Here is a 14803-nt window from a genome sequence, read left to right on the forward strand (position 1 = left end):
TCCCATGTCCCTTGATTAACTTTCAACTACTGTAAAAATTGAACTAAAGAGCTTGTTGAGTTTAATGAATGTAACCACCCTTCTGCCTTTGATGTGTGACCCGGGGTGAGGCCTCGTCAGGAAGAATGCCAGCAGCTTCTTCCTTTTGTCTCATCTCGTGGGCATGTACTGGGCATATATTGATTGATTGATTGATTGATTGATTGATTGATTGATTGATTGATTGATTGATTGATTGATTGAATAACAGTGCTGCGCAACACCGGATCCAAGGGCGGGAAGTAAGGTCAAGAAGCGGAGGCCACATTGTTTCCTTCGTTTCTTTGAACATGGTGGTGTACCGTTCTAGTAATATCAAAATGCTGTGATAACCAGCCTTTGACGTATTTTCTGATGAGTTACCGAAAAGGCTCACACTTCACTTTCTCCAGCCCAAAAAGTTCCCATTGTGCCGGTTCCCACTGAAAAAAGTGCTTGTGTACACTTGCTGTCGGAAGTGCCTGAATAAGGGAGCGTCAGGCATTCCTTTTTCTCCTTCAACGTTTGCTTCTTTAGCTCACTGTGCCTATGTTTCTTGCCTAAAATACTCGCCAAATATCACCACATGCGGATGAACCACACACGAGGTAGCTGCAATGAATGTTTACTAATCAAGTCGTGGTTGCCGCTTTCTTCCTCTTGAGGTGTATAAAATTTTTCTCGCGTTAAGGAGATGTGCAGTGACCGATGGTGTATGGTCCGCCGTGTGTGGCGTTCGCAGGTACAACCGTGACGCCCACGCCAGCTACTGAAACTCACAAGCCAACCTCTGCGTCTGTGGCTACGACTACGATGACGACCACCACTACCACTACGTCGGCCAAGCCACGGGGTAGGTACATGTGCTTTTGTGCCGGCGACAGGGTGGAAACTTGTGCTTTCAGCTGTGGCATCAAATGCAGACGCTTAAAGGCAGCGGGCATTGTCTACTGGATGTTAACATTTTTGCTCATATGCTCATATGTCCATATATTTTTGCTCATATGTCCTTTGCAGGGTAACTTTAATTATATTTATGTTTGATTCGGAAACAATTTGCCATCTATTCAGAAATCGTCCTTTGTTACACGTAATGCAATGCTTACAGCAGTTACATGTGTTGTAAGTGCTAAAAGTTGAAGGAGAATCTTGAACGAAGGAAAGAATTGGAGGGAACAGTTAAGCTCCACCTTATGAATATGACGCGATAGAGCTAATGGTTTGGTTTGGTTGGTTTATGGGGTTTAACGTCCCAAAGCGACTGAGGCTATGAAGGACGCCGTAGTGAAGGGCTCCGGAAATTTCGACCACCTGGGGTTCTTTAACGTGCACTGACATCGCACAGTACACGGGACTCTAGAATTTCTCCTCCAAAGAAATTCTAGCTGCCGCGGCCGGGATCGAACCCGCGTCTTTCGGGTCAGTAGCCGGGCACCATAACCACTGAGCCACTGCGGCAGCCATAGATAGAGCTAATGAGTTAAAGTCCATATATGCGGAATCATACCATTTTCGACTTTACATTCACAGATCCCAGGGAGTCCTTATAACGCTCCACGTGCAATGGTGCGGCGGTTAAATCATGGGCCACTGCACTGGAATTGCAGGTGCTGCCACCAGTGGGGCTTGTGCGACCCAGGTTGCTTTTTCCGAGCAGCCTTTCGCGAAAAATGATTAACTGCCATCTGCCACGCTGTCCACTTTGGTCACCCAATCCGGTGGCGAGGTTACGATGAGGACAAAAGGTCACGTGACCTAGGGGGTTGACCTCATTGATTCTCTGATTATTCTTCATCAGAACGCCAACTACCATGACGACGCCGGATTTTCTGTAGATGTGGAGCTTTAAAACAATCGCGTTAAAGGGAAGTTGAACGGTCTGCCACCCGAAGTTATAGCACTCTTAATACTGGGCTAAGAACGCACGTTTAAACATGCCGGAGCGGTGATTCTGGTCTCATGTAAACAGGGCGCATTGGCGAGCCGTTAGCGTTGGGTTAGGTTAGGTTGGGCTAGTTGTCCCCTCGTTTTACCGTATCTACTGGCCTTGCTTAGGGAACAGGCGGGCGAGAGCAAGAACGCGGGGTGTGGCCACGTCGGGCTAGTGGTAAGCCATGCTTTGGAGACACCAACGGGTAAATAGGCTTCGAAGTACCCGAGACGGGATGATGTCCGTCAGAACCACTGCCAAATATAGCCTTGTGCCTTCATATTGCGAACGATAAGGACATTTAATTGCCGCATTGAGCAGTCTTTGAAATCGGGTCTTGTTTTGCTGATATACGTACGCACATAGGCATGCATGATTTTCAGTTTGCCACCACCGACAGCTGGGTAGGCTCACAGTTATTTCTAAGCACTTGTATAAGCACTTGGCCAACTAGTGCATACTGCTGACACACGTGTGCCTTTCTTCCTCTCAGACAGAGAGCTGGTGTGCACCGTGGGCTTTTCTGCCGTGGAGGCGACGATGTACCCACCCGACAAGTTCTGCGACTACCTCTACTACTACAATGTGGTCGTCATTAACAATCACTTGCAGGGGGCCGAAGAGCAGACCAGCTGGGAGAAGTTCCAGGAACAGGCCAAGGCCTACAGCCATGTCGAACTCGGAGTGTCTTTCCACTTCCGGTGAGGAAGCCAGGGAAACGTGCGTAGGAAACATCAGCCGTTCAGCCTGAGTAGTTTCAAAAAACAGCTTACGGAAGTTATGCACAGCCATGGTAGAATAAAAAATGATGGCTTGGTTTCCCCAAATTAGCAGATCGCTTAGTTTGTAGCCTTACTTTGTAAAATGGACCTCAGACACCGTTTATTGCTTTCACATCTTCACGTTTACTATAAGAAAGGTGTTGGCGCTCGGCACAAACTGTGTGGAGTCCGTGGCAGCAACGCACAGAGCACGAGTGATGAACCCGGTCGAGAGCAGCGCTCGCTTGTTGCCCATCAGTAGGCAAGGTGCCCGGAATATCTTGCCTAGAATAAAAATTGTGAGGACACCTTGGCAACTAAAGTATTGAGAGGCAAAAGCCGTAGACACTATGCCGTGACGACTTCCGGTGGATGTGACGTCACACTGTTCCCGTGGCTATATCGATACCCAAATTATACATCCTTCAGGGATCTTAAGTGTTAATTACGCTTAATTACACATTTTTCCGTCTAAGTTGACACGAATATCACGTTTTTCCGACCGTTCTCTGAAAATTTTCACTATGCCGTGACTACTTCCGGTAGATGTTACGTCACACCGTCACCGTGGCTATACCGACGTCCACGCTATTTCGACGCACTTTCCACAATTTTGCGTATAATTAATTAACTAATTAACCTACAGCCTTCAAACTTGGCTTCTAAGTTTATTTTTTCCTCCTCTATCTGAAGTAATCATTGGTTTTCTCTTTTTTAGTTCCCGAGTTAAACGCGTGTGACACGCTTTGTTAATGGACCGACGACAGTATGAGCCATTAAAGGCTTCCGCTTTAATAATTAAGGTGGCCACCTCCACCGCCCCCGATTCATGCGGAGTGTCAGTTAATACTGCCCATCCATCTTTTGCCGAATGCGGCCTCAGCAAAGGCCTCAGAACGCTCCACCAGCCTGCTAAAGCATTCACAGGCATGCAACTTGTGAACCGGACATATTTAGATGTAGCCAGGGCAATGAAGCAGGTTGTGAATCAGTATACAACGGGAAATAACGATATGAAAAAGGACTCGTTTTCGAACTATTCCGGAAGTGTCTAAATGTTTCATGAAGGTGAAGGGGCCTTTGAAAGCCCAGTTATAAAAAAGAAATATACCCAAGATGAAGACAGATGAGTTTGTGCGGAATGTCTTAACAGGTCCTATAGTTAAAAGTTAACGCTCGCACTGCGCACAAGACTAAAAAGCTGACGGAATATAGAGTTGCCAGGAAAGGAGGGATGTGACTTGAAAGAAGATTATAGAAGTCGGATATATTACAGCTTAAAAGCAACATAGATATTTCAACGAGGTAGGAGTTTAGGAAGTAACGTCTTTCGATAAAAACTGGTAGGAGCACTTAAGCTCCGCTTTGATTTTGGTTTATGGAGGGGGGGGGGGGGAGGAGGGTTTAAGGTCCCAGAGCGACTCAGACTATGGGGGACGACGTAGGGAAGGGCTCCGCTTTAAGGAAAGGACGTAATGTGGTTGATGGGTAAATACCGATATATACGAGGTTGTGTCAATTTGTACTCTACACTCGTAGAACGCTCGGAGTTCTCATTCTACTACTGGCCCAGTGGTGCAGCCTGATGCCCCGGCAGGTGGTTGTTTCAAGCACGGCCCCCGAAAGTACAGGGTATAGTTCCCTAATAGCGTTGCCATCTCTTCCTGTTTCAGAGACATTACGCCACCGAAACTGGACGCTGCCAGGAATGCGCTGGATACGTTGGCGCAAAATAACATCAAACACTACGGCGTCCTCAACGTCATCGGTAGGCTCTTTCGGTTGAGAGCGGCGGTGAACGAACTTGAAGACGTTTTCGAGGTAAGTGCAGCGTTCGTTCGCACGGTAGTGAAGTCAACCACGAGCATCTTGAGACGGTGTACTCGATTTCGGATCGAGGTCCGGTATTTCTGGCTGCTGCTTGCTCTTAGGCATAAATTTTGTATCTTTTCCTGATGGTTCGATCTGCGGCGACCAGCGCCCACCGGTAGAGCTTGAACCGCTTGCAGAGGAGCTCGTCGGTGAGCGTGACGGCACGGTGGTCGTACCCTTTGGCGTCCACGAACAGCCTGAGAAACACTTGCAGGAACTCTTCCAACAGCCTTCTCGAGCGTCGACACGTGTTCACCACGAAAACGCTCCTCAAACGCATGCTTGTTGGCGGCGTCAAGCGAGCTCAGACTCGAAGATGGTGGACACGGGCAAGCCGTCGTCGTCCTTGGTGTGCTCAGGCGTATCGCCTTCGCTCGGCGATTCCTCCGCATTCATGTGTTGTTGTACCGGAATTTCGGTACAAAACAGTTGCATATTATCGAACCAAGGCGCCGATCTCATCGGCGGAGCGCAAGCCAACCTTGCATCCCCAAGATCGCCGACAACACGCCCGGGCGTGGCCTGGGCCAGCGCGAACGATTGCGAAGCGATTAGGGGCGCCTCGGTGCAGCGGCGAACTGGCCGATGAAACCGGTCCAGTCCAGAGCTAGTTCATCCTGCGAAACCACCGCTTAAAAAACGAGCCCGGATATTCAAGGAGGAGCGGGGAGAGATAGCTGCAATGACCGTGTCTTTGTCTTTCGCCAAAGATCAAGCGCTGTCTCGGGTAGCAGTAATGCTCTCGGCCCCCGTGCCGAACTCTTGTGGCGCAATTTGTAAATACTATATATAATCACTTTTTCGTTTCCTACGGCGTCATATTCCTTCGGCTGCCTACGCCTGCGCGCAAGCTGCGCTGACGGCCAGGAAACTAGTCCGCTCTACCGTGATAACCCTCAGTGACAACACTGATGACAGCGGTGGGATGCCGAGTGGCAACAGTGGGCAACGCTTTCTTTTTTGCTGCATTGTCAGTGCGGTCCTGCCGAGAAAAATTTATCGCTGAGACGGTAGGACGGTGAGGGGGTAGGGAGGAGGCAACTATTTTCTCAGAACACGAAAGCGCACTGCGTAATTGTCTCCTGGGAACTTTACTCCGTACCTGAAGAAACATTTACCTTCTCAGAGCCGTATTGTGGTTCGGCACAAAAGTGATACCTTGGCCACCATTTCGAAGAAACAGGCTTAGACTGCTGCTGAGTACACTCGGCAAAACTAGAAATCATGCTTTTCGGTGCCGATGGATGGCGCGCCGCTAACAAAGTGGACGCGTTGTGCGAGCCCTTATATTCATCTTGATGAACGTGTATTCGGTGCTACTTGCCGGAGCCCGGTTAGTTTCTGTGCTTGATAAAACAGCCGCAGATTGGCAGGTCCAAATAGTGGTCCAAACAAGCATTACAGCACAAACTGTCAGGTACATTTAATATGTGATTTTCTATTTAGTGTTCCTCGCGCATACAAAGCAACCTGTTTCAAGAGACCCGAATAAGCTACAGAATGACATATCCAAAAACATGGACAAGTGCAAGAAGTTTAATTTAATTGCATATAGAGTTTTGTAATCCTGGCCAGTCGCTCTACATTTGACGCATTGCCTCCCAACATGAAAAAAAACATGACCCTTAATAATGTGTTTTCACTGCTGATGAGCTGAAGATTGTCAGTAAGAGCTCAGGGAAGTTGTAGTTTCTGAGCTGTGAACAAGGCAAATTGGGCCCCAGGTACGCTTATACGGCAGGCTACTATTGTGTCGGGGTGTTTTTCACGCCTAAGCTGCAGGTGTCACGTTAATACGTAGTGGTTGTATAGAAAAGGTGTACTTGGCTGACGTGAGTCATCACTCCACTCCGCTTATTATTAAGGGCGTTATTGAGTGTACGTGCACGTTATGGGTTTTAACAGCATAGTTTTATAATCTCTATACCTCTTATTCTTCAATGTGTGTTCAATTTCATGTACCGTCTTCTCTTCCGTCAAGTAAAACAGGGTTCTGCCAAACCATCTCCTTGTTATTCATTGTGTCAAAGCTCTCACGGCTGTGCTCGTGATCTTGCCTCAAATCATCTTTTTATGTTCCTACAGAAATTCAAAGAGATCCAAGGAAACGATCCGACAAGGAAGACCATCATAGGCATCGCATCGGACTATTACTCCGTACATGATATTGACTTTTACCAGAATGTCATCACGAATACAGTGAAGTGAGTAGCTGTCGCTAATGGCCGCCGATAATCGCCTTGGAACACAGTTTGCAAGCTAGGCTTCTTTGTGTTTCATGAACTTGGCTGCCCATGATGTGCGTTAAATGGTAGACTTAAAACTGGCATCATGAGGATTCCAGAGGTACTTTTTATTTTTTAAAGTAAATAAGAGGAATCATGTTCACACGGCTGAAAAATCCGGACAATAGGCAGAGACGTCCTTGCATCTTGAACAGAAGTGCAAGTGCTGCTTGTGTTTCTGTTCTTCTAAAGAGGGACCTCATACGCTAGGAACCGACAACTGTTCTAGGTACCCCAACACCAAACGTTATAGAGCAATTGGAAAATATGAAAAAGGGACCCAAAATGAACAAGGAACAAGAGAAGCCGTAGTGGAGGGTTTCGGATCAATTATAACCGCTTGGCTTCGTTAACACGCACTGGTATACCGCACAGAACACGGATGTCATACAGCGACAGCTGACAAAACCACTTTTCCCATTTATACTTTGTGGTTGTGGTTCTAATACACCATGTGACGTCATGCATAGCGTCTTGCCAACACGCTGCAGTGATTGGCCTGAACACAATGCCCACATTCAAGGCGTCACAAATTTTCCTGTCTCTGTCTCTTTTCTCATCTCCCTCGCTGCTTCTGTCCCGCCGAACACACGCCTTATATGGATGGATATTGGTGTGTGGATAAGCGGCCGCACTTGACACCGCGTAACGCAGTGTCGTAGACACAGTCGGGCGAGATGCACGCATTACCCAACACCCCTACTCTCTTAGCCCACACACCCACTCAGCACCACCTCCTAACCCCATCCCTGTTTACTGCCCCTGACCACTGACGCGCACTGCCAGAGGATTCATACCGAACATTACTCAAGACAGGCATCGGCATTTCGAGTCACATGATTTGTCACTGAAATTCGCACCACCACAAGGTTAAACATCCGGCGAATTTTCGCTTGACACCACTGAACGAAGCGGCCCGGGCCGGGATTAGATCTCGGAACTCTGGTCCTACTAACCGAATGACATAGCCACTAAGCCGCCATGGCGGTGTTGTGTTCAGCTTGGCGTCGGGAAAGATAACTTCTTCTCCTGTTCCTGTGTTGTCCCATTCATTGTTTCTGTAGAGCTTCGCTCTTCGTGGACCGCAAACGCTCCCATAGAAAAATGATCGTTTGCGCACCCTTAACGCAGTAACTTCAAGGTGGACACGGTGATCGCGGTCTCCTCACACGGCTGGACGGAAAACCTGATTGGTTGCGTCGCCGCGCCACCTTGTGCACTTGACGCCGTGGACGATAGATTCCCCAGCCTGGTAGGTTCGACTCTCCACGTCAGCAAGTATTCTCCGCTGGCCCGCATGTTCCTCTATAGGACGCCATAACCGAGCACGTTCACTGTAGTAATCACAGAGACACCCACATCGCTCTGTTTTGATGCACTTCGAAGTTGCAGTCAGGACGGATACCTTCATCTGTAGGGCGGTGCCTTCAGATGTACTTTACTACTATCTCTCTTAAACATCGATGCCATTCCTTTGTTTCACAGAGGTGCAATAAACGAAAGAAAAGGTAAGATTGTAGATGTTTTCATTATTTGGCGTACAGACGACTGCCAGACTGACACTAAAGCTTCCCATGATGATTTTTTTTTAATTAGGTTCGTGTGGACTAGAGTTTTGATAATAATTCACAGCATACTCCGAGGCCTCGATGTGGCGTCCACTCCCATAAACTAGTCGGCTAGATCACTATGATCGCTGGCGAATAGGCGCCGTTTTGTGCGCAGGATGTAGAGCCTCCACGAAGTTGCATAACGTAATTTGAAGTCTGAATAAATATGCACTGGTGGAAGGAAAACTCTAGTGGAGGGCGTAACATCGCTCATTGCGAAGGCGACGTGCTCATGCTGACGTTAACTAAACCTCGTTCCTCGCCTTCTACTAAGCGCTCTAAAAAGGCTTGTTGAATAAAGCAACACTGAGAAACATTTCTATGTAATGCTGAAATATGCATGTAATGAGAATGTACAAGAAGTCTCCAGCATGCAAATCAGTTGGCTTCTGGAATGAAAAAGTTTTACACATGCAACACTACTGAATGTCGACAAACGAGCATGCACTGGGGATAGAAACCCCAAACTTCAGGACAAAAGTTAAATGACTCACTGTGCTTTGAGAATCGGTCATTTAAACTCTACTTTTTCAATAAAAATGAGAGACACAACCTGCAGGCACACAACCTCGCCTTCCAGACCACCGTTTGGGTGCTGCACCAGAAAAACACCTCCAGCTTTGCTGCAATTTGCCTGTCAATATTTCTTGCAAGTAGAAAAATGCTAGCCAATTTACGTTCCGCTCATCGCAACTGTATCAGTGCAAACAGGCACTGTACTGCATTTTTCCCTCCTGTCGAGCTTAAAGCTTGTTGGGGGTGGCTTAGAGGCAACGCGGCAGCAAGGTTTGATGAAGACAGATGCCAAAGAAAGGTGAAATCACGCTACTATAGACTTCTAAGCGTCCATCTTCTATCGGAGTCGACACAGCGGCTTGCAGCAGCACGCCAAGCGGTAGGCATCAGCGGCATGTGAACAGTAGTTCATTGTCAGTTCAGGTTTTTTTTTTTTCAATCTATTCCAGGGGCCGAATTTTGTTAATATTCTGTTAGCGAGCCATTCGCTTCTGTCTTTTCTATTGGTCTGCTGAGTCTTTGATACCGGGACAAAAAAATGTACCGCTGGCTAATATTCATCACTCTCATCTCACACAGAAACCACTTGTGCTAAAAGAACATAGTTATAAAGGAGGAATAGTATCTACTCAGAATGCGGCCGATTTCAGTGTGCCAGGGTGGCTTAGAGTAAGTAGGCCGGAACCTCTCGCGTTTAATTGGGCTACCCGCCTGTCGTACAGGAACTGCACTCGAGGCTGATACGCGCAAGCTACCAGTACCAAAACCCGTTGGTAAAGGTGGGCCTGTCGTTCGAGTTGGGCGCCCTCCTCTACCAGCTACGAAGTGACGCCAGCGACATCACCAAAATCGCTTACGCCCCTTGCGTCAGCGCCGGCATTACGACTCAGGACGTGGTGAGATCGCCTCGTTTCTCGCATTACTCTCCTACTCCCAGCGGTGTCTCTTGGACGTTTGCGTCCTGGCTTGTTTATTTTGCATTGTCTCATAATCGTTTGGCAGAATTGTGAAACCTACAGTTAATGCCAGCCAATAACAGGCCGAGATCAGCTATTTGGACGGAAAAACAACGCCTGATTGGCCGATATTTTGCTTCCCGGTCGACGAGGCCGCGTATGTGAGCTTGTCGGTTCGAGCTTTATTACCTTCGAAATCTTTGATAGTTCTACGGCTGATTAAATAGTGCAATTATAAAGGCAAAAAAGTACCATAATTGGTTGCTTCCTGAGAATCAATTCGTTTCCATGCCTTTGTCCCATTGTTTTCAGTATTGACGCAGTAGTAATGCTTTTCTGTGTGTTAAATCGAAGTTACTGCTCTGCTAAGTCATCGCTTAATGTCAGCCACGTATTTACGGTCGCACGTGAGATTCGTTCTTCCTGACTGGCAATCACCTTCGTTGATTTCGGTCAATCAAAAAAATGTGTAAGAGGAGGACAGATCGATGCAAAATTTACTTGTTGGGGGTTCACTCGGCGGCGGATCAAACACTTTGTGATGTTTTAGTGGCACCACTACGATTCTCATTTCCCCTTTTCGCGGTTGTAATTCTTGTGCCTTGATGAGGGATTCTTCTGGAGGACTAGAGGTGGTTACTGTTAGTGATTTTTGAGGCACTGGTTTTTGTGGCAGAATTTAACAACTGAGTTTTTCTTCACCTTCTTTCTGTCTTTTGAACACCATATTTAAGAACTGTATTTTACAATTTATACTTTTAATCAACGAAAGGATAATTTTCGAGAATGCACTCAAAACTAAAGAACTGCAACCCGAAATGAATCAGCAAAGTGATTTGGATTATGCTACATGGTCACAGGCCATCTGTGCATCGAGACTCATGTCGACGGGGGTGCATTAGCTGCTTTGCTTTGAGCACTCGCGCCAGTTTTTTGCATAAGTTCGGCATAATACAATAAAGTTGTTGTCTCCCACGGGAGTTTTCCAACTTGGAATTTCTAAAGCGGCAAATCGAAAAGTTCCTTTAGATTACACAGGACCGGTGTGCAATATTTAGGAGGTCTATGACCTGCAGATCTAAAAACAAATGACCATAGAAAACGCGAAGCTACATTAACGAGAACACGAACTTCAGGATCAGAGCAAAGCGCATTGTTTTATCGTTTTCGAAATTCCTTCGCAGTCGTTCGCTCATGGGCACAACACTGCTCTTCTATACTGGGAGACAAAGTGTCATATCCTATGTATGCATCATTACGTGACTGGCTCAAAACAGGTTCAATCATAAATTTTAAACGATGTCCAAAAATTTGAATGCAGTGCCTGCTGGATTTCGTCCCTGTTTCTCATGCATAATTAAGTAGGAGAGCGAGTTCTTCAGTACAGTGTTTGAAGAACCAACGGCTTCACGGCTCACGTCTCGTTGCAGATTTGCGGCCAGGATCCGAACGCCTTCAGCCCTTCGCGGCAGTCACTGGGCCCTTCCCTTCTTGTTGTGGGTGCGTTTCTGAACGCCAACTCCAGGAAAGACGTCGTCATATCCGAGTTCAACCTCACCGTTGTCACCAAGGCATGTCCAACATTCTCGGACACAAATGTTCAAAATTTAAAAATCGTTGGTTGGTTGGTTTATGGGGTTTAACGTCCCAAAACGACTAAGGCTATGAGAGACGTCGTAGTGGAGGGCTCCGGAAATTTCGTACACCTGGGGTTCTTTAGCGTGCACTTACATCGCACAGTACACGGGCCTCTAGAATTTCTCCTCCAAAGAAATTTAACCGCCGCGGCCGGGATCGAACCCGCGTCTTTCGGGTCAGCAGCCGAGCACCATAACCACTGAGCCACTGCGGCGGCGTGCGATACTCTGATGTAAATGTTGAAGGCAATGGTTCATTCTTTTCATATGTAACAAACTCTTTCTTTTAAATTGTTTCCACCGATCGCATCGAACAATTAAGACTGCCATAGAAAACTAAAGGGCAAGTCTTGATAGCAAGTTCGTTATTAGAAAAATAAATACGACCCTGCTGTCATTTGATCTGCGGAATATTAATTTATTTTAGTGAAATCTTGCATTATATGAAAATATTGCGTTCATAAACGGTTTCCCGCCTAATGATGCTTTTGTCCTGGATTTTTGGGTATGTCAGTTCAAGGGCATCAAGTTGCGCACTGTTGAGCGGGCTCTGATGAAAACAAAACATAAAAGCGCCACACTCAGAGGCTATTCTTGAGGTAAGAAAACTCTCTCCAATGTAATGAGCACATTGAACGACACGCCATTACCTGAAAAATCTGCTCCTATAAGAACGCCTGGTTAACCACTGGTATTAACGTATTATCCATTGTTGTCCACTGATGTTAAGTTATTGCTGTTAGCCGTCTTAGCAACTAATCACTCTGTAACTTTGGAATTGCTGAACGCTGAGGTCCCATTGTCCTCAAACGCCTCTTGTGCTATCCACAGCGCAACTTACTTGAAGCCAAGTGAATTTGTCCGGTTACCTTGCTGATGCGTCGAATCTGGACGTAGTGTGTTGACTTTAAGGAGCACTGTATTGGAGGGCTTCCACTCATTAAGATCTCATGACATCATTCAACTTTTGCTGAAAGGGTAGGCTGAACACGTGTTGCGCTTCCTTCTGGACGATGGTGATTTCACGCAGTGGTGGAGCCATTTTTCATGTGAGTGCAAACATTCCGCTGTTGCGCAATTCCCTCCACGAACTCCAAGAAAATGCTTCGAAGGATGGTTCCGTGGGGGGAAAATGTTATGGCCATGAGAAAATACAAATCGGAGAATGTGTAAAATATTCTCCAATACTGCGCCTGACACTTTGCTGTAGAAAGTCACACTGACTGCATCAGATTTTTTCTTTCACATTTTGTCCTTTGTGAAGAAGTGACGGTTACGAAGAAATGTCAGTTCGCCTGGGCCGTCAGCCACCAAAGCTTGAATCACAGTGAAAACATAGGCATGCGCGCTGTTAGCACCCTACACTATGCTGGAACCTGAACAATCAATGGGTAAAAAAATAAAAAAACTACAAATGCCAGAAATTAAATGTAAAAACCCAGATTCCATCACTGCAGCTATTCTTATACGGGCATACTGGATTAGCAATACTTGTCGTAACTCATTGCATTTCTCCAACATCTTCGAACAGCAACCGGCGTCCCTGTTCTATTCTGCTAACAAGTGCACCTATCACACCGTATGCAGCAGTTGACAAGACGTCCTTGTGTTTAAAACTTTTGCGATAGCTAAAGCAGCATTACAAGCCCATAAGCAGCGCCAAGCGTAACGAATACTTTAGCCTAGGCGTTCACTGCCCGTGTCTCATTTGCAACGTGATGAGGAAGTCAACACTGCGCGTCACGGTACAGAAAGAGATTTTCCTTAGTTCACGTGATCTACAAATTTGCGTGTGTACAACGTATATAGAAAATGAAACGCATAGGTAAATGAACGTGGCCTGTACGCAGTTCACCGAGGCCGAACGACGCTTCGGGCCTTTTCGCCGCAATTTGTCGTGGCTCCTCTTCGACGTACACCTGGGCGACCACAAGCAACGGTGTGGAGTGGGGCCGTTTTACATTCTCGAGGGGTTCTGCGCCTTCTTCAAGGGGGCCTCCTGCTAGAAGGTGGCCGCGCTGTGCATGGCTGTTCCTGCTCCTGCACCTGTTGCATGGAGCATGCATATCTACGAACAATGGGGAGGCGCGAATAAATATTCTTGACCTATTTGGCCTTGTGCATGCTTTCAGCCGTTGTTGAGGTTACGTGGCATGACCCACTCGTAGTTAGCAGTCCGCTTCTTTCACAGGAATATTTCTTTTAGCTGTAGTAAATTCAGCGCAATACTAGCCACTTAGTGCAATTATGATTAAGCCCATTCTAGCCCAGCAAGACAAGGACAAGGGAAAGTCATAAAGCCGTTTGGTTTTTCCTTTTTTCAGCGACGAATGCAGGAAGTTTGCACCGGTTCTAATTATGTACGTGGTTAGTGCCGTCGGTAACGCAAAAATGATCTTTATCTTCTAGAATTTTTTTACTTTGTATTATTATACAGAAGGGCAAAGGGTTTTGGGAACATGACCGCTCTAATGGTAACTTATTAATAATGACGAAGCCATTCGAGTGTTTAGATTCTAAATTCACATATTTAGGATATCTGACTTCTACACGCATAAAGCCGCATTAGTGGCACAGGTAAGCTCTAGTGGATTTAGTGAGGCACAAGTGATGTCTATGTTTGAACCGATCATTGATGGTATCCTTTCCGATCATCGTAGCGAGTTACGATTATGCATGATGTCTCTATACTCTCGCCAGTCAGTCCGATGCGTTGCATCTCCTGCGGTACGTCAACGACGGCATCGTAAAGGTTTGGTTGGTTTGGTTTATGGGGTTTAACGTCCCAAAGCGACTAAGGCTATGAGAGACGCCGTAGTGGAGGGCTCCGGAAATTTCGACCACCTGGGGTTCTTTAACGTGCACTGACATCGCACAGTACACGAGCCTCCAGAATTTTTCCTCCAAAGAAATTCAACCGCCGCGGCCGGGATCGAACCCGCGTCTTTCGGGTCAGCAGCCGAGCACTATAACCACTGAGCCACCGCGGCGGCGCAACGTAGAGTTCTGTTTCTAACGACCAATTCGCTCAAGCTACGATCAAGATGATCACTAATGCGGTACCCTGTCTTCCGACGAGCGAAGGGCTTTTATAATTAAATGCATGCATATGTACATTGCCCAAAGCTTACCGCAGCTTCAATGAAAGGGGCATTTTGCTTACGCGACAAGAAGAAATCGGGCATGGGGAGCGAGGGCAAAGGGGAGGGGGTTGTTGC

General features: G+C 46.9%; 1 protein-coding gene across 1 annotated transcript; it reads left to right on the forward strand.

Moving 5' to 3' along the window:
- Nucleotides 1–2488: 2488 nt before the first annotated feature.
- LOC149332273 (uncharacterized) lies at nt 2489–13591 on the forward strand. Its single transcript, XM_089555727.1, has 7 exons — nt 2489–2649; nt 4383–4530; nt 6667–6785; nt 7998–8118; nt 9715–9888; nt 11379–11519; nt 13436–13591. Exons 1-7 carry the CDS (start codon nt 2489–2491, stop codon nt 13589–13591), a joined length of 1020 nt encoding a protein of 339 aa, XP_089411853.1.
- The last annotated feature ends 1212 nt before the right edge of the window (nt 13592–14803 follow it).

The sequence above is a fragment of the Amblyomma mixtum genome, chromosome 8 (genome assembly GCF_055824585.1).
Source record: "Amblyomma mixtum isolate Tamu chromosome 8, ASM5582458v1, whole genome shotgun sequence".
NCBI lineage: Eukaryota > Metazoa > Arthropoda > Arachnida > Ixodida > Ixodidae > Amblyomma > Amblyomma mixtum.